This window comes from Yarrowia lipolytica, chromosome 1D, assembly GCF_001761485.1.
Source record: "Yarrowia lipolytica chromosome 1D, complete sequence".
Classification (NCBI taxonomy): domain Eukaryota; kingdom Fungi; phylum Ascomycota; class Dipodascomycetes; order Dipodascales; genus Yarrowia; species Yarrowia lipolytica.
In genome coordinates, this window is record NC_090773.1 from 3,375,234 (window position 1) to 3,394,313 (window position 19,080).

At 47.4% G+C, this 19,080-nt stretch overlaps 10 protein-coding genes across 10 annotated transcripts; 3 read left to right on the plus strand and 7 right to left on the minus strand.

Moving 5' to 3' along the window:
• Window positions 1-1,024: 1,024 nt before the first annotated feature.
• On the plus strand, window positions 1,025-1,298 carry YALI1_D33763g (uncharacterized protein; the record flags this gene model as incomplete). The annotated part of the gene is made up of 2 exons (XM_068282866.1): window positions 1,025-1,034; window positions 1,090-1,298. 2 exons carry the CDS (start codon window positions 1,025-1,027, stop codon window positions 1,296-1,298), a joined length of 219 nt encoding a protein of 72 aa, XP_068138967.1.
• A 10-nt stretch (window positions 1,299-1,308) lies between these two features.
• YALI1_D33780g (uncharacterized protein) lies at window positions 1,309-2,745 on the minus strand (the record flags this gene model as incomplete). The annotated part of the gene is made up of 1 exon (XM_503275.2): window positions 1,309-2,745. One exon carries the CDS (start codon window positions 2,743-2,745, stop codon window positions 1,309-1,311), a length of 1,437 nt encoding a protein of 478 aa, XP_503275.1.
• A 3,026-nt stretch (window positions 2,746-5,771) lies between these two features.
• On the minus strand, window positions 5,772-6,695 carry YALI1_D33820g (uncharacterized protein; the record flags this gene model as incomplete). The annotated part of the gene is made up of 1 exon (XM_503276.2): window positions 5,772-6,695. The coding sequence occupies one exon, from the start codon at window positions 6,693-6,695 to the stop codon at window positions 5,772-5,774; it is 924 nt and encodes a 307-aa protein (XP_503276.2).
• Window positions 6,696-8,173: 1,478 nt separating this feature from the next.
• On the plus strand, window positions 8,174-8,902 carry YALI1_D33835g (uncharacterized protein; the record flags this gene model as incomplete). The annotated part of the gene is made up of 1 exon (XM_503277.2): window positions 8,174-8,902. One exon carries the CDS (start codon window positions 8,174-8,176, stop codon window positions 8,900-8,902), a length of 729 nt encoding a protein of 242 aa, XP_503277.1.
• A 47-nt stretch (window positions 8,903-8,949) lies between these two features.
• On the minus strand, window positions 8,950-9,533 carry YALI1_D33843g (uncharacterized protein; the record flags this gene model as incomplete). The annotated part of the gene is made up of 3 exons (XM_068282867.1): window positions 8,950-9,044; window positions 9,129-9,282; window positions 9,390-9,533. 3 exons carry the CDS (start codon window positions 9,531-9,533, stop codon window positions 8,950-8,952), a joined length of 393 nt encoding a protein of 130 aa, XP_068138968.1.
• Window positions 9,534-11,215: 1,682 nt separating this feature from the next.
• Window positions 11,216-12,577, minus strand: YALI1_D33879g (uncharacterized protein; the record flags this gene model as incomplete). Its single annotated transcript, XM_503278.3, has 1 exon — window positions 11,216-12,577. The coding sequence occupies one exon, from the start codon at window positions 12,575-12,577 to the stop codon at window positions 11,216-11,218; it is 1,362 nt and encodes a 453-aa protein (XP_503278.1).
• Window positions 12,578-13,639: 1,062 nt separating this feature from the next.
• On the plus strand, window positions 13,640-14,711 carry YALI1_D33889g (uncharacterized protein; the record flags this gene model as incomplete). The annotated part of the gene is made up of 2 exons (XM_503279.3): window positions 13,640-13,779; window positions 14,114-14,711. The coding sequence occupies 2 exons, from the start codon at window positions 13,640-13,642 to the stop codon at window positions 14,709-14,711; spliced, it is 738 nt and encodes a 245-aa protein (XP_503279.1).
• A 108-nt stretch (window positions 14,712-14,819) lies between these two features.
• YALI1_D33901g (uncharacterized protein) lies at window positions 14,820-15,072 on the minus strand (the record flags this gene model as incomplete). Its single annotated transcript, XM_068282868.1, has 2 exons — window positions 14,820-14,850; window positions 14,894-15,072. The coding sequence occupies 2 exons, from the start codon at window positions 15,070-15,072 to the stop codon at window positions 14,820-14,822; spliced, it is 210 nt and encodes a 69-aa protein (XP_068138969.1).
• A 592-nt stretch (window positions 15,073-15,664) lies between these two features.
• YALI1_D33919g (uncharacterized protein) lies at window positions 15,665-16,618 on the minus strand (the record flags this gene model as incomplete). Its single annotated transcript, XM_068282869.1, has 1 exon — window positions 15,665-16,618. The coding sequence occupies one exon, from the start codon at window positions 16,616-16,618 to the stop codon at window positions 15,665-15,667; it is 954 nt and encodes a 317-aa protein (XP_068138970.1).
• Window positions 16,619-16,974: 356 nt separating this feature from the next.
• YALI1_D33941g (uncharacterized protein) lies at window positions 16,975-18,843 on the minus strand (the record flags this gene model as incomplete). The annotated part of the gene is made up of 1 exon (XM_503281.2): window positions 16,975-18,843. One exon carries the CDS (start codon window positions 18,841-18,843, stop codon window positions 16,975-16,977), a length of 1,869 nt encoding a protein of 622 aa, XP_503281.2.
• Between the last annotated feature and the right edge of the window lie 237 nt (window positions 18,844-19,080).

The following is a 19,080-nucleotide window of genomic DNA, read 5'->3' on the forward strand; positions in this document are numbered from 1 at the left end:
ATAAAGCTAAAAACATCTCCAGGTAAATGGGAGAGACAATATTGCAACAACTACGCTAAAGTAATTATTGTAGTATAACAAATACACAGTTAATTTCCAATATTTACGTATTACTGTAAAATGAACCCAACTTGCCTATCAAGTAAATCAGCTCTTCTCGGACATATTCTGGACTGCTTTCTCTTCTCTCTTTTTTTTATAACATGGTACATGAATCTCTATAATCCTCAATAATGTCGCTCGAGTCCAACAATTCAACAATGTTGAGTACTACTCAAGATTAATGGCCTCACTTTTTAATGACATGACCTTTTAATGACATGACCTTTAATGACAGGACCTTTTAATGACATCACTTTTGTTGGTGATCAAGAAGGACTGAAGAACCAAAAGTAACCATTGGATAGTTCCACTTTTCCAAATAAATCGACTAACTTCTTCACCTAGAATTATTCAACTTCAGTTCTCTGACTTTCTCAAATGCTCTTCCCGACAGACCTCCAAATGTTCCAGATCACATATAACATATAATGAGATATTAATGAAGTGAAATTCAATCGATAATTCCATTGATATCCCTAATATCCAATATCTACCATTTAAGAGTAACTGAGTGCTCATAAACACAATCTCGTTACGACCAAGAAAAACCAAAAGAAAACTGCAAAATGAAAATTGCAAAATGAAAACTGTCATTACAAGATACCTTTATATGACTTACCATTATTATACTCCCATAGTAATACCATTCTCGCTACCCATTTCCACACAAATACACATCAATATCAATCTGGTCTGGGGTATATTCCTCGTTTACCCATTGACCACTGGAATCCTCTGTCAATCCAAATCACAGCAGTATTAAGAGAAAAAAAAAACAGAAAATTTTATACCATTCGAACCACCATTCTCCATCTTTTGCTGTGTTTCTAAATCAATATCAGTATTATTGATATCTATAACTTCGTTCGTGACTCATAAAACTTTGAACCCTCAATTCTACTTGTAGTACTTGTAGAACACTATGTACTATAGTGTACACTACAGAACATACTAAAAGTAGTACCCCATCTACTTCCTATCGACTAGTTCCTATTGCCAAGTTTCGTAAAATCATGATATTATGCATGTGCTCTGTGCACAAAGTAATAGCAGCATCGGCAGCATCTATATCGCCGCGCCGACTGCACGTCTACCACCTGGTCCCTCACCTCGCCTTAATACGCTGCACCGCTTCCACTTCGGCAAGATATTCCATCTCTTCTTCTTCACACGGTTACAGTAGCATCCTTCGCTGAGCTTAGAAAACTACTGCATGAAACGCTCCAACTCCCCAGCCGAGTTCCGTCGTCCCCAGCCGCTGGGTTGCTTCTTAATGAACGCACCCACAGCACCCAGGTACCCCTCGTGTCGCAAAAAGTAAGCTTGTTTACTTCCCTGACTCCAAAAGTTGATGGCGTAACTCAGAGTATGCATGGTTTGCAGGTGGCCCCGGATGTACGATCCGCCAAAGTAAATGTGCTGGAGATTGTGGATCTGCGCTTGCAGAAATGCAATCTGGCCAATGTTGTTGGAAATAGCGTAGAGAAGCGACCGAGAGATATCCTCACTCTTGAACAAGTCCCGAGAGGACTTGGGCGCGTGAGAAGATGCAGAATCGGTGGACGATGCCGAAGCTTCGCTCTTGGCGTCGACGTCACCCCCACTCTTGCCGTCGCCTCCATCACCTTCTCCACTTTCACGGTCCCTCTGAATCTCCTTGAACACTCGTCCAAAACTACTGGCAATAGTTGTCGCCTTCAGGCCAATCTTTGTGTAGTCCTGGCCATAAATATCACCCACAAGCATGTCCACATTCGAATTGTCTCCTTCGGCAGCCTTGGCAAGCATCTCGTCGTAAGACGTAGCGTCGGTAAGAAGCGACAACAGGCCCCACAGAGTGCCTCCTCCAAGAGAGGAGCCACCGATACGCACAAACTGTTGCGGACCAAGAACTTTGATCATGCTAACGCCGGAACCAATGTTCACCAATAGATACGGGTAGATGGACGGCTGGCGGGGCTCGGCAAACACCATTGGGTTCGTTTCCGAGTAGCAAAAGACCTCCTCCGGGATTTCCGTGATGAAGAAATCCAGCCCAGCAATCAGACACTCCATCTCGTCCTCACGAGAGATATCGGCGCCCAGCTCGTTGCGCAACCGCTCGTAGAACTTGTATGCGCCCCCTCCGGTCGCCATGATGCGCATGTTGGACTGTTGGGGCTTTGTGGGACTCGCAGCAATGGTGGAGTCATGGGATGATGACCGGATCGACGAGCCGTCGGGGGTGAGTCGCTCGTTGGACCGGGAGCTGCGTCGATGATTGTCTTGAAGACGAGACATGAGGCCCTTGAGAAAGTCAATCATGTCATCTATCTTGTCCGTCTCAAACACTGTAAAGTTGAGACGACCACCCACGTCCTCTAGAGTGTCGCCGTTAGGCTCGTCGTGACTGAAGTAGACGATTTTGGCCAGTGAGCCGCCAATATCAATGGCAATGTGTGACACATGGGCCGTGTGGTGTGGAAGAACAATGTCTCGTGTGTCGGGGGGCGTTTCTCGGCCATTCTGATCCTTATTAACAATGAAGGCGCCCTCCACGTTGATCTGAATGTCACCGGCGTGGAGGAATTTGAGGGCAGAGGTGCGGGGAGAGTCCCTGGACCGAGCTGTGATATCCTTCAGTTCCTGTGTTGCTTGTTGCATCTACGTTAGTATTGGAGTCGACGCGCTCTGGGTGGCCGAGATGTTGTCTGCAGACCTAGATCCCCGTGATTCTGTAGAATAGGGTGTGGAATGGCATTCGCTGTGAGGTGACAACAGAAAGTGTCACACTGTGTACCTGACTCCCGTTGCATTAGAAGTGGAACAGTAGATCGTGCCGCTGACAGCAAAGGAAGTAATAGCTGGCAACTGTGGCTCTGGGTAAGACTGTCGGGCAGAACAGCGTAGCCAGGGGACAACAACATGTTGAAGCATGACAAGCCTGTGACAGTCGTAACCGTTCAAGGGCATAATCCTACTGTACGAGAGCTTTAGGAGGTTGACGAAGGCCGTAGCCATGGCCCAGAGCTGACGACAGCAGGTGAAACTGGAGATACCAGTGACGTCGCGGTGAGCAGTGGTATCGCAGATCCTCAGATGCATACAGACCAGAGCACAGCACCATTGTAAACTAAACATCACAATCACACCATACGTTCAATGTCTGGAACAGACATCAACTTCGGCCAAGCCAGTCATAGTCTGCTCCTTTCCAGCTGTGCCTGCTCTCTAGTATCCGTTGCACTCCAACTGCTTCCATACCATGCCAACTAGCTCTAGCTCACCTCCCCCCAACTAGCTCACCCACCATCCCGATATCTTATCGCAGCGACCTTGTCTCAGGATGCCACCCATCTTCCCACCCCATCACACCGCCGTTAGCGGTTGGGTAATACTCACTGTCGTGTCTGTGTATGCTAGATGGCCCGATTCTCAGGGTCTGTGTCGTTCTTCTGTGTCTGTATCCGTGTCTGTGGCTGTGTCTGGGTCTGAGAGTCGTTCACTGTCTCGGTGCTGTTCCGGAGTGAGACGTTTGTGTCGGTGTAGTGTCCGTCTGTGTAACTTGCTGAGTCTGAAGCAATGGAGCAAAGTGCCACGAGGAAGAATGTGACGATGCCTGGATGTGTCGCGTCTGCGTCTGTGTCTGTGTCTGCGTCTGGTCGGGCGTGTTTGCACACAAATCAGTCTGTCGGTGTCACTTGCACCTCTCCACGTCCGGACTCTAATGCTATCTTTTTGATTTGCACAGACGCATTTTAGCTCGGAACCTTGGCACGAGACTAGTGGCAACCGAGGCGATGAGCCGGTGTGGGAAAGAGGGGCGCACAGTGGGCGTATCCACATAATGGATGAGTCACGTAGTCACATCATTCCGCCGTGGTCAACTCTTAATCTGTCGCTGCCTGGACGGCGGTCACCCAGACGTTGTCTAGCCGCTGCTGCTTACTCCGTAACCCCTAACACTTCTCCACACACCCGGTTACCTCGCACTGCAGCTGGCATGCACGGGTTTTTTTTTGTTGGGGGGCTGAACAAGCGAAACAGACGCCGAAAATTGAGCGTCTGGGGTTAAATGAGATAACGGGGCGTGTAGCCGAGGCAAGGCGGGAAAGGTGATGGAAAACCGGCACAAGGCGGGGCTAGGGGTCAGGAGAGCGTCTTGGATTTTTTATGGGGTTTTTATGGGATTTATTAGTATTTGTAAACTACTTTTTTGTCTGGTCCGGTAAAAGCAAGGCGAAAATGACGATCTAAAAACCGCCAAACGAAAATCAAGTCAATTCTGAAAGTCTAGAAAAAAATGGGAAAATGGGAAAATGGGAAAATCTGAAAGCAACAAAAAATAGGAAGATAAATAAATCTGAAAGCAATAAAAAATAGGAAAAAATAGAGAGGAAAAAGAAGAAGAAAAAAAAGAAACACCGGGGAAAATCAGACACACGCAGAAACAGCCGAAAAAAACACTTGCTCACAATTGCACATTTGATACGCGCCCAAAAAACCTCCAGAACACTTCTTCATACAGTCACGTGACGTCGCTGAGGGCAATAAAAAATATCAACTCTATTTCTCCTTTCGGCCGAACCACTCCCCGAAGGAGGCTGAGTGGAGGTAAACCCTGTTTTATGCGGTGGGGTGTGTGAGTCTTGTGACGTCATTTGTTATATAGCCGCATTCTGAGACCATTTAGTTGAAGTTTTTGTTGAGTAGTGGAGCTGTCAGAGAAACTTTCACGTGGACTGATAAGTAATCGTGATTAGTGAAAGAATAGGTGAAGTAATAGTTGACAAAATCCCCGGGGTCGATATCTGAAGTCTTAGTGGTGGAGGGGAATGGGAAGGCATGAAAATGGAGCTCATAAGTCGCCAAACAATTTGGAAATGTCATCCCCAAGCAGACTATTCTTGAACATCTGTTATATACTCTTGTATCCATCTGTGTACACCCACGCAAGTTTCACCTCTGCTATTCACGATCATCCCACTGGGGGGAGGTACAGAGTCTTCAGAAACTTGAATAACGCTCATTCGATTCTTTCCATATTTTCTCAGACTAGAACCAGAAGTGCTTTTCTGATTAGATAAACTCGATAGAAGTATTTGTATAGAAAAACATTTGATAAGACAAGTTGTACAGTTTATTGACTTCACATGATAGGAACATTGCATGTCTCTAGATTGTGCTAAAGAGACACCAGGGTGGTTGATGAAATTTGAATCAGGTTCTGAAAGCGTACTTGACATTCTCCAAAACTCCCCATAGAGCTGTCATATTTGTAGCAAATTCTGAGAGCATATATCTACTCACTAATCTATATGCAGACATTCTTCTACAAGTCGCTACTAGAACGACACTAAAACACTGAAACTTGGATCTCAATTCTGGGGTCATGCTCTACACCGCTGTCATCTCCTACTTTGCACCTCTCATCTCTTTGTTTCGTTGGTTAACTTTCTATTATAAATATGTCTATAGACAATGTCTGTAGCAGACGGGACACGATATCAATGGAAAAAGACCTGTATCCGGAAGAAAAACGGTGTTGGGTATTCAGACGGTTCTAATTGATGTTCGAATATTCGGCTTCTTATGTAAAAGACGGAATATGAGACCTTGTAGCGTCATAGTAGCGGTTTCTGTGACTCCTCAAATTGTAGTTTTGGTATAGGGCTGTCTGATTGCGAAGTCTAGCAGGTCTTGCATCGCTCCTTCTCCTCCAACTCCTTGTCCAGCTTTTTGCTAATCTTTCTCCACAGCTTATAGAAGCCCACAGAGCCACTTGCCAGTCCAGTTACTGTCTGGTAAATGTTACTCAGACCCTCCGGCTCCAGACAGTCGATGGTGCAGAAGATAAAGTCGTTAGCGAGTTTGAACAGCGTCAATTTGGCATCCCAAATAGCCGCCTCGTCGCCAGACTTAGCCGCCAGCTGATAAGTTTCTATGCCGACCTTGATATTAATGAAAATGGCTCCGTACCATCCCCAGTTGGCCATGAGCTCTCCGTTTCGGCCGAGTCTCTTGCCCTTGACCACTCCAATTTTGCTGAGACAGTAAATGTCGTCACCGATAGTGTTTATGACCTCCATGAGCTCCGATTGGAACGCCAATGAAGTCAAGGGGTTCTTGGTTGTGACCAAATCCTCCACAGGACCCAACCACTCGCCTAATTTGATGATTTTTCGGAACTGCGAAAAGTTGGAAACCATACCATTCAGGCGCGACTCCATCTCGGCCAGTTTCCATAAAAGCATCATCTGTTTGTGTCGTGTGAACCACCCCTGTTTGGCCGCCCAAAGCAGAAGACGTCCTGTGTACTGGATCAGCTTGATGGTCTTGTCCAGACCGCCCTTTTCCGCAAATAGCGTCAGAAAAACGCGCCATGGCGACGCGTGCAACGGAGGACGAGCTGCGTCGGCAATACTCCGTTCAGCAATAGACATGGGCACCGGAGCAGGGATTTCTGTTGTGTTGTCGATGATCTCGGGTTTATGTGCTTGGAACTCCTTGATTTCCACTTTCTCGTCGATTCTGACAGTCTTCTGCGAATCTCCAGCCGGTTTCGTCCGTCCAACCAGCTTAGACACCATGTTTGGTTCCCCCAAAGTCGTCATTTTGATGAATACAGGTTGGATCATGCTCAACGGTATTATTATAACGGTTTTGACTTCTTACTGCAACTGTTGTCAACAACTTCCACAGGACTTTGACCACGTTTGGAGAAAGGAGAAACCTCAGAGATACCGAAAAAACTCCCCCTGAAGCTGTATAAATCACCGGAAAATTTCACTCCAACTTTTCGCTCTGCCATAAACCACTTTACCACGGGAATAATCCCCTTTCTGATTGGCCTCGGCTCGGTCCATTAAAGTTTCACGTGTGCTACAACCTGCACCAAACTGCACCACCAAAATGCGTGCATACTACACCAAGGGGTGCACTGCACGATTAGTAAGAGAATGGTGATGCAAAAGCACCAGAAGAGGGGGGTAGAGGCGTCGCGTGACCACCTTTCTTCTGGTGGCCGTCTCATTTCACGTTACCACCTTCTTTCACGTGACATACCCCGTCCGCTCTCGCCTTTGACAGCAATTATAATCGTGTGGATGTACAAGTACCCCTCCATACCACCCCTCATTTTGTGTGTACACCGTTGACGCATAGTTATGTCCCCTGGTGACCCCCCACGGTCCTGTGTAGGGAAACGAAGCTGATGAGGCAATTCTACGACGCCATATACGTCTCCTGACGCATATTCCGGCCTCTTCAAATAGGAATGTGGCTCTTTTATGAGTTTTTTCTTGAGTTGTTGAATAGCGTTGATTCCGCGTTTTAGAATATATATTTTTTGGTTGGGACTTTTGATTTGACTCATGTTTTATTTTATAAAAAAACATATACAGTGTTGCAGTTGGAATATATAAACGTCGGTCGGTTCGATTCTCAATTGTGTGCAATATGACCCGAAAATATATCTTGTAATGAGCGTATTACTTTGATGAGCGTATTACCCACTTGTTGAAAGCTCAGCGTGGGTAAAGCTGACACGAGAAGAACAATTGTTAGTGTGGTTTGTTTCCAGGGTGGCTCGGGAGTGGGCTGGATCGAACCCACGGCCTCCCTGGCCTGGAGTATGGAGTCACCATGACAGAGCTCTTTGAGGCCATATTAAAGAGACATGAAAAAAGGATAGAGCCAGTTTTGTATATTTAGGGAGTTTATATATCCTATTGTTACGAATTAATTTGTTCATGTAATCTCTGAGAGAGAATCTATAAGCACAGTAGCAGTACATACTTGAACGTTGCAGTTGAGTGAAAAAATCCAGATAGCGGAACTTGTACATATAGAAGAAAGCTACCAAGTTACAGTACAGTACAACAAAAGTGATAAAGACAAGTTATTTCACGTGATTATTTAAATCACAGGGATTTTGTTGCTTTCCGAAATACACTGGCCGTTTTATGAGCTCCCAGATATACAATATCGCGACGCGTTCACGGGTGTAGTATTTAAGATTTGGGGCGTATCCACGGCAACGGTATCGTGCATGAGTTTGTTGGGCACACTCAAGCACACCTCTACTCCGTCAATGTCTCTATCTATCGACAAATACAAGCGGATTTACCGCAAGAACCCACTTCCCGAGGTGGCTGACTACGCGGCCGAACTGCAGCAGTCACGTGAGCAGTTCAAGAACGTCAAGTTTGCGTTTTTAGAGCAGGAAAACAAGGAAAAGTTCATTCGGTCGTTGACGACGAATGACAGGGTGCTGGAACAGGCTGATATTGATGCCGTAACTGCTGAGTCAGCCACCGGAAAGGAGCAGCTTCGGGTAGAGAAGCGCAAGGTGGAAGAGATTAGCAAGGAAGTGGAGGAGTTGGCTCAGGAGGTGGTAGCCAAAGACGGAGCCTTGGAGGAACAGAAGGAGAAAAAAAAGAAGCTCCAGAGTGAGTTGGCGGATGTGCAGAAACAGGTGTCAGCTCTCCAGGATGAAAGCCATAATCTCCCACCCCACCTGGCAGAAATGATGGGTCAATCTTTACAGGAGTTGGAAATTCAACTTGAACAGAGTAAAGCGGAATTGCAGACCAGTAAAGAGATGGTGACTCAGGTCGAGGAAGAACTGGTGCCACAACTGAATCAGGAGTTGGCGGACAAGAAGGCCGAGACGGGGGCCTTACAGGGAGATCTCCTGCATGCTACTGCAGAGGCTGATAGAGCTGTGGCCGAGAGAGAGAGGTTGAAGGGGAAATACAATGACAAGGAGCGGTTGATTTTGTGGCTCAAGAGTTCATTGGAGGTGATGGAGCAGCAGTAGTCAGATCAGAGGAGATATGGTGAGACGCATAGACGTAGTCCGGGTGTCTACATATGGTCACGGGTGGTTCCGGGTAACCACCAAGGGATTCCTGATGTCTGAATGTGACCGTTGTCTGTGACCGTTGCCTGCGACTGTTTGTCTATGACCTCCAGCCTATGCTACCGGTATCTCGCTCCGCCTATTTTGTCTACTTATGGCCATCCGTTCAGGCCAGTGCGGCAACGGTTCAGACATCCGGTTCTAGATTTTAATCTGTTCATGGATATTTTGTGAAATGCACCATGATTAGCGATGTACTGCCATGATGTGTTGTGAAATTTGTTGGAATCACGTTGAAGTTGCTTGAGGAGTGTTGCTATCGAGAATCTGAAGTATTGCTTTCTAGCTTCTCAGGTGAATTTCCCAATTTGGTGTCTTCTATTAACTTCAGAAACACTTGTTCAATGTCTGTCCCTAAACAACGACCTTTTCAGGTTTCTGCCACATCACCGAGATATGTCACGTCTTTCTCTAGTCTCATACAGTTCTTGCAGTTAACATAACCATATTCTGCACTGAACTTGAGTTGATATCTGGCAGTATGTCTACTACTTGAACATTTAGTTGACGTCTGTTCGGACCAGATCATGATCAGTACCGATGGCACGTGACAGTTCCGTCTGTGTAACTAGATGATGCATCAGCAGCTATTCTGGTGCTTCTTCCAGTTCATTTTTCCTATTATCACCACATGATTACGGGGTTCACTAAGACCATCTGAGGAAATCTGGCCGGTGGAATAGTACAACAGCTAGGGTCACACGAGTAAATGTATTGATATCTGAAGTCACATGGTCAGCTGTATCTGCATAGAGATGCCGTTAAAATGGTTTCATCTGGCGAAACCACTCATAGTGAGTCGTTTTATGGCTCTGTCTACGGTGACTTACTAGTAGATCCATTTGGTCTTTACTCTAGCCAGTTAGCTGTATATAGCCCAAGTCCCATTGTTGGTGTCTCAGGTCTTGATAATTCCCCTAGGTCTCCGAGGACGTCAGTATTCCACTGGTAGTCACTAGTCTTAGTCTACTCTAGCGGAAGTAGCGTCTATCGCACGGCTGACGTGTGGCTGAACCACGTTGGCAATGCGCGTCCTAGACTAGCCGTTACCCCATCTACTCTTCGCTCTTCACCCTTCACCCTTCACTCTTCTGCTTCAACCTCAGCCTAATTACAGAGACGCCTATCGGTCCCCCAAAGCTACCTTGATCTACATTTACTTTGATCTACGTCCACCTTTATCTACACACCAGATCGATCCATCTACTCCAAGCCTGATGAATCAACAGGAATAATGACAACATTCATTTTATGAGCTCATTAGGGGCAACACGACTGGCTGAATCTTCACCGGTTACCTCTGAGAAATAGCATGGTAGCCCAGACCGGCTCCCACACAAGCCAGACCTCCCACCAGTCCAGAGCTCTTCTTCTGCTTGCTAAACAGGTTCGAGAGATACAGCAGCGTCTGTGCAGCCATAAGAATGGCCCACGTGATTGCCATGTTGATCTGCCAGTTGTAGACTTCGTTGCTGGGGTACGCAAACTTGATGACGGCCTTGATGGCGGAAATCAGGAAGGCATACAGCGCCATCTTGGTGAACTCCCTAACGGTGGCGGTGTCGGCCGCGCTTTCGGTGATGCCCGACACGGGGGTGTCTTTTTCACTCTCAGTCGTATCGCTTTTAACGGGGGCGTTTTTTTTTCGGTTGGTGACGGCCATGGTGGAATGTGGGGATAGTATGGTGAGAGATATGAGTCGAAGGTTGGGGTTCGTCGTATGCATGTTATGCATAACATGCATTTAACCTGCATAATTTGTTTCAAGGGGATTTGTGAATGGAACAAAAATTGATGCTAATACTGATCCTAGGGAAAAACGGACAAAACTAGTAAGTTTGAAATCACTCCAACATCACTTCAATATGTTTCGATTTCTGATTGGACCCTTACTAGTCAGTTCAGATGCAACGTCAAAGTGTCAGAATCTGGGGTAACTAAACTTTAATACCAACTCACCAAATGTGGGGATACTTGATTGGCAGAAAATTGGTTATATCAACCTGAATGAAAGAAGTGTGGATGTGGAAGACTTACCAATCGAATTCCATGGGCACGCATACTCGAAACAAGTGACACAAACAAGAATATCGCAGTGATACTTGCACTTTCACCGAAGCAGATCCCCTCCGGAACAAACTCGGGGCCAGAAAAATGCCACAAAATTTTCGTATTTCGTAAATCATAGAATCATTATTTTTTATACATACACTAAACCGAGTCACTTCGGCCCCGAATAACGCCGTCCTGGACGAGCTTGTTGATCTCGGCATCAGAGTACCCGACCTCTCGGAAGACCTCAAAGGTGTGCTGACCAAGCAGAGGCGGGGGCATTCGAATGTTGGGCTGCGACGTCTTGTCAGAAAACTTGACGGGGACACCGACGAGTTTCATGGGACCACAAACGGGGTGATCCACAGTCTGGATCATGTCTCGTGCCACAACGTGCTCGTTGCTCAGCGTGGTCTGAATGTCGTTGATAGCGGCAAATGGGAAGTTGAAGACCTTGAAGATTTCAACCCAGTCGTTGGTCTTTTTGGTCTTGGTCACCTCGTGAATGGCAGGCACCAGAATGTCTCTGTTCTTGACTCTAAGGGCGTTGGACAAGAACCGGGGGTCAGTTTTCCACTCAGGCTTGCCCAGAGCGTCACAGGCCAACTTGAACAGATTGTCGTTGCCTCCTCCGATCATAATGCTTCCATCGGCGGTATCAAAGGCCTGGTAGGGGCAAATGGACGGATGCGCAGTTCCCTGTCGGCCCGAGTCAGGCTTGCCACTGATGAGCACCTGAGAGGCGATGTTGGCAAGAGAAGCCACCTGACAGTCGGCTAGAGAGGCATCGATATGCGTGCCCTTGCCGGAAACGCCTCGCTTAATGAGAGCTGCCAGCACGGAGTTAGATGCGTAGAGGCCGGTGGTGAGATCAGTCACGGCTACTCCGACCTTGGAGGGAGCTCCATCCGGTTCTCCGGTGATATGCATGAGTCCCATTTCCGCTTCAACCATGACATCGTAGCCGGGTCGGTGCGAGTAAGGTCCAGTCTGGCCGTATCCTGTGATGGATGTGTAGATGAGCTTGGGGTTAGCATCCTTGAGATCATCGTAACTGAGTCCATACCGTTTGAGAGTGCCAGGAACGTAGTTTTCGACAAACACGTCAGCAGAAGCAATAAGACGTTTGAGAGCAGCCTTGCCCTCGTCCGACTGGAAGGACAGGCCGACGGACTTTTTGTTTCGGTTCACGCAAAGAAAGTAAGCCGACTCGCCAGGTGCTGTGCCTGCAACCTCCACCATATCCCTACTGACTCCAAGAGAGTCATCCGTCTTTGTGTATGGCGCAAACGGCGGACCCCAGGCTCGAGTGTCATCGCCACGAGTCGGGTGTTCGATTTTGATCACGTCTGCTCCCAGATCAGCCAGCAATTGTGTGCAGTAGGGTCCGGCCAGAACCCGAGACATGTCCACCACTCTGACCCCAGCCAGAGGAAGCGACGAGCCGGAGTTCAGGGCACGTGACGTGCTGGAGAAGCTTCTGATGTGTGAGAACTGTCGAACGCGATTGATACGAAGCATTTTGAGCGACTGTGCGTGGTTCTGAGTGTGGTTCGGTGATCTGGGGTCGATCCGCCGTCTTATATATAGCAGACTCCATTGTGCAGATGCGCGGTAGTTATTACCCCAGCTGAAACGCTTAGAGTTGGCGACTAGCACTAGGTCCAAAGAGGCGGCATCTCTTGCACAATCAATTGAGGGGCCATCGGTTCGATTTCCACACCCATCAGATTGATGACTGCTGCTGCAGTACATCTATGTGGGGTATTGCCCAGTTGCGGGCACGTGACCTGTGTGAGAAGCAAATGTCGGGCGGCCCGAAAATTAGATGTAACCTTCACCGGACGGGGGTGAAAAAGTATCGCGTCACATGACCCGAAAAGAAAAGTAAGCGTCGAGTCACGTGACGAAACTGACTCTGGGGTCCGAAGCGATGGGAATAAGGCACAAATCTGGCTGAGTATCGTAGCAGTATCGTATCTTAGTCTCATTCTTGGACTGTCTACTCCAAGGTCCTAAGAGTGCAGTTAAGGTTCGTAGGCTCCCAAGTTACTCTAAGTATCTGTACTTCAGTAAAAATGATAATCTTGCCCCAGCTCGATACTTATAGAGACAAGTTGTTGATATTTGTGTCTTTTTGGTATATTAAAGCGTGTATTAAGTCATTGGTATGTGTTTCAAATTTCTCGAATCTCCATAATCCTGATTTAAGACCCCCAGCGGGATTTTGTAATAACTATTCGCCAAGTAAATTCCAACTTTTTTTGGCAACCACACTGAACATAATACTTCTTGCCTCATCGCAAATGTTACCCACATCATCTTCCACTTCCTACAATTCGGTCACGTGACTACCCATAATCCTCCTCCCACTCACCCTTCTGTCACGTGACCGGCTATTACCCCGCGATCACGCATCTTCCTGCTTGCCCCTCATTTAAACAAGCCGCATCATGTTTTTTCACTTGACTCCGACTAACTCCCAACGGCGGCTCGTACGTGAAAGAATCACATGACCTCCAAACCCTAACCCTCGACATGATTGTTGGACCCAAGACCAAATTTCACTCTCTGTACAACCACATGTTTTCACAGACGTGCCACAAGTTCTCCGGGGTTGTGGACTCGTTTCTGGCTTCTAACGGCGGCGCGCTCCGCAAGGCGACCCAAGATCACGTGAGAGAGTCGCTGAGGGTTTTGCACGAAGCCCTAGAAAGATATGAGTGAGTGATTTGAGGCGAGGGGGAGGGAGATCCAACACTATTTGGAAGATATTAGCGGTTTCTAAGTGGCTTTGGGTTGTTATTTGAGTGTGTGGAAAGTGTCAAGTCGGATTTCAACTGGATCTCAGCCAACTTGGGTTCGTTCTAGGAGGTTCTATATCGATCTGTCATATTATCTCGGTATGGAGATAAGTGTGTGGAGGTTGAACGGATTTAGGATCCGCAAGCTTCAACAAAATCTCCAGGTCCGTTAAATGTCTATCACTTTCTCAACCTCCCCGGTCCCCCCTGGATCATGCACATTGTCACGTTCCTAATCCTCAAGCTAACACAGTCTCAACCAGATATCGCTCTCTTACAACGGCGGAAAAGACTGTCAAGTGATGGTCATTCTACTTTTAGCCGCTCTCTGGCGCCGTTTTGGGGAAGATCCGGCTGTTCTCAACAACCTGGGCGCCTTCAAATCCGTCTACGTGGCTTCAGAAAAGGCGTTTGAAGAAGTGGACACATTTGTGGACAATTCATGCCAGGAATACGGACTGCAGCAGATCCGGCTGTCTGAGCCAATGAAGGCTGCGTTCGAGCACTTTTTGAGCGAAAACCCTACCGTCAAGGCCATTATTGTTGGCATTAGAAGATCGGATCCGTATGGACAACAGCTCAAGCCGTTTGATCCGACTGATTCGGGATGGCCAGACTTTATGAGAGTCCATCCAGTGCTGGAATGGAAGTATGTGAATATCTGGGACTTTTTGAGAGGAACAGATTCGGCCTATTGCTGTCTGTATGATAAGGGATATACATCTTTGGGTGGCACAGACTCGACTGTCCCGAATCCCAAGTTGTTGAAAAAGGGAACTTGTGCCGAGTTTTTGCCTGCTTATGCGTTGGTGAAGGATGAGGAGGAGCGTTTGGGCAGATTTCGCAAGTGACGCCCTAGAATTGAGGAGAGACTGACTCCAAGTCACGAACGGACAACATCAGGGAAATGGGTGTCATGAAAGGGCATCAACAGATGTTGTTGTTGTTATGATTTGGTATTATCCTGGCCATACATCCTTATGAATAACCCTCGCCTCGTCTCTCGCATCACGGCATCACTGTGACAAGCTACTTTCTTCTGTATGTCCAACTTTTTCGAGGTCTCTCAAAAGAAAAGTCGAATCGCCCCCTGAGCTGAAAACGGGTTAACAGATGGACGTTATTCGGGCCTAATGATAAGGCACATCTACTACAGTACGTACCGCCGCAGGTGTGTATGTACTGAAGAGCATTTATGACATTATGATACATGAATACAATGACAATGATTATTATAAAAGGAATGAGGGCCTTCGACTTGATTGTAGTATCTGGACGTGATCAATCGAGCTTGAACCTCCGGGAACATCCCCCATTTTTCTAACTAAAAACAAGTATCACCAACTAATGTAGTTGACAGATATGTCGGGCAATATTAATCCGATGTGGAATCTGAGAGCATGATTGGATTTGTTTTGTCGAGACAAGTCTTTTGTTGCCAGAAATATCAATAAAAATGATATTTTAAGCCCTGCAGTAGGAGTACTGGTTCGAAGATACTTTGTTGCGGTCTGAACAAAAATCAAGTAAAATTTCAAGTACACGGATTGTAATTCTGTCAGTGGAGTAAAAACTCCAAATACGATGAATACCAACAAAGACAATGGGATAATAATTGTAGATAATTCGATAGTATCCTGATGTTGTTGATTGGCTCTTCACTCATTCATGTGTGGTCAATTCAAGCTAAGTAGTTCACCAAACATAGTAAGAGCATCACAAGAGATACTTTTGGTTCTGTAAGACTCCAGTGATTCCCACAAAAGTGTATCAGCCCCTCCATTTAATAACTTATTTCTACTCTTCACTCTTCAAGAGACCATAGCTTTGAGTCTCTACTGGACTGGGTTCGAGATCTTGACCCACTTCTACTGCCAGATCTGCTTCCCAGCCTTGAACTCGCCGAACTGCTTCTAGAAGAGCTGCTCTTGGACCTAACCACTGGACCTCTGGTGGTCGTGGCACAGCCCAGATATTCCCTCAAAAACAATTGAAAGCCATACGAGTGGCAAACATCCGACTCGCTGCCGCCAAACTTGTACAAATACTGAATGTACAGGAGCTGGATCCGCTGTGAATTCTGCCTGTAGAACAACACAAACTTGTCCTGGGGAAAAACACCCGCCATCCACACCGCCCGGTACAACGGGTCCACAGGAGGAAGGTGTGAGTTGGTGTTCATCAGCAGGTTGCACTCGTGTCTGATTTCCTTTAGCCGTTGCCGCAGCAACAGATTGAGCGTTTTGGCCTGGTTGAGAGCCTGATGTAGGTCTCTGATTGTATCTACTCGCTCGCGTGTCTCTTTAAATCCCAGAATGTGGTTGCTCAATGTGCTGAGTTTGTCGCAGATGATAGCGTGTTCGTTGGGGCTGATTGAAAAGTGAGAAGGGCTTGTTCTCATAGAGCTGTGCATCGTTGATGATACATGTTCTGCGGTGGTATCTGACTCTGGGTCTGCTTCGGTGTCTGTGTTGGTGCCTATTGACACGTGCTCAGAGACCGTGTTGGTGCCAACTGACACATATCCATTCACCGTGTTGGTACTAGACGACACATACGTTGCAGTACGCGTACTAATATGTGGAACGTGTTGCTGGACTCTGTCAGCCAGAGCTTTCTCGGGCGTCGGCGCGGAGCCGTTAACCGGATCAAAAGACCCCGCGGGAGACTCGCGAGTCACGTGACAGGAGGGTATCGATTTGCGCGCGGTGAAAAGCATTTGCAGAGCGTGGTAGGTGGACAGTGTGTCCCACATCATCTCCACTCTCTAGTGGTGAGCCCCATTCTGTTTTGCTTAGAGTAGGATTATGTACATCCCCTATACTGCACCGACATGCAGATGTCTGCACTGTAAGATTAGATAGTCGATAAGATCGAACGATATTATTGTTGGGAATAAATTAGTTGATGCAATTGGTAGGCTGAATGTGGTATCGTACAGTACTCACGATTTTGTTGCTGGAATGGTACAGTACGATTTCTTAGTGCGAATGTACATACTGTACAGCACATACTGTATGTTTCGCCTGCCTGTGAAGAAAGTATCTCCCAGTCATAATACGTACAGTACAGTACAGTACTCGTACTTGTACTTTAGCACCTCCATGCTGTGGTCTATGGTAACTTTCCATCATCAACTGACCTCTCAATCTTCTCGGTGGTTGCTTGCACCAGCTGAGCAAGAGCTCGTCGCATGGCAGTATCTCCATCAGCTAGAATGTATAGCCGTTCCACAGACCTAAGAAACTGCTGCATACTTTCCAGGTACTGAGGCAGGTAGTTTGACGACATGGATGTGTCTGGGTGCGGCGTAGACGTCATAATGGAGCTGCGTCTTTCATTTGCACTAGACATGGAGACTTGAGTTTTCTTCTTGGCAGGTCTGGAGTCGGTAGCAGAGGTTCTGGAAGAACCTACAGAAGGTGGGAAAAGGGCATCATCGTCCATGGTATAGACATCTTTTCTAGGTCTTCCACGCTTTCTTTTAGGTGCTTCAGTTGGAACTGTAGTAGAAGTTCCACCTGGGAGAGCCAGTTGATACATTTGGTCTGCATCAACAGATACCCTACCTGTCACAGGGTGTTGCAGTTCAACCAAGTCTCCTTGACCAGGTTCCAGGTCGGACACCTGCACACTTCTCGACCTGCGGTCGCTTCTTGAAATGGGATCATCGTCAACCTCATCGTCCAAACGAACGCTGCTTCGCTGCAAGCGCGAAGAGTTGCGTTTGGTGGGACTGGGGCGCTCCTGGACAAAGCTGTGGCGTTTGGCGGCCTTGGGAGTGCTGGTAGGAAGAGAGAAGAGCTCTGCACGCGACCCGATATCGCTATCAGAGTCTGAATCGGATCGGTGCACTTTAGGAGGTCTGTATTGTCGGTCCATCGTCTTTGAGGTGGAATCGGGTTGATCTTTCGATTGGGATCTTGTCTGTTCCAGCTCCACGCCCACGTTCCTACTACCTACCGGTGGTGAAGCTGGTGTTTCTGAGGCAGTCTCCTTTAGTTGCGTTTTCTTTTCCGCGAGCGCGAAGATCGGGTCTTCATACTCATCAGACAATGCCATCTCAAGATTTTTTGACTTGGCCTCAGTAACTACGAGTCGCCTCTTTTTGCGCAAAAGGCTTCTCGACTCTGACTTCGAGACCGGCGTCTCAGACTTTTCAGATTTTTCAGACGTCTTGGTATCGGAATTCTGGTCATGTTCCTCTGTCTCAAACAAACTCCGTGCTTCGGAACTCTCCCTGCGCAGTCGGAGCCTCTCTTCTCGTTCTCTCTGGACTTTGGCAGCCTCAGCTTCCTCCCTCCGGAGAGCTTCCGCGGCAGAAACCTGGTTTTTCGGCCCAGACAAAATATCCTCCTCTCCTATCTGAATTGATTTGTCAGGAGCACTGCCCGTTGATGTGGGACCATTTTCAGACATTTTTTCCACGGTGGCACCTCCACCGTACCCGTCCAGCTTGTATTTTGTCGTGAGAGTGTCCAGGGGAACTCTATCGTCGTGAGCGGGTATTTTGTTGTCTCTGACCTTGGTCTTGTCGACAGGGACTCGAAAAAGTGGCTTTGGCTTAGTAACCGGTGGGGTAGAGCTCCTTGTCGGTTTCAACACATCCTCCTCGCTGTCCACAGCATCCTCCTTTAGGTCAAACGTCACTTGCAGACCAATAAGACTCTTTGGTAGGCGCTGGTACAGAAGAGCCAGCTTTTTGGAGTACTCCTCGTCGGCCACCGAAGGATCTCGTTCTTTTTCTCGAAGCAGAATCAGATAATCTAGGAAATCACGCTTGATTCGGGCTACCCGGCTCCGCACACGTGTCATCAATCTGGGCTCCACCTGGCCAAACACACCCATACAAGCCTGTTCCATGAAGTCTCCGAACCGAGCCCCAGGTCGCATCTTCTCGTTCAGCTCCTTGGGACCCACGCTGTCGAACACAGCAAAGAGAGCGTCGATCTGCTCCGTCGGCCACGCGTCTTTTCGCGACATTAATTGGTGTTGTATTGGTACTGTACTGATAGGAGTAGTTGTGTGGTCGTAGGCACGATATTTTAGAAGCACATGAGTGCAGGAACCTTATCAGAACGCGTGAGGATATACAGTATAGGTACCAATGGAAGGGAGCCTGGTTGTTTACTATGGCAAGGAGTTGTAATTTTGTGGGTCCTTGATTATGCTGGCTTAATCGTTTGATTTATATATAAATATTTACCAGTCAGCATAGGA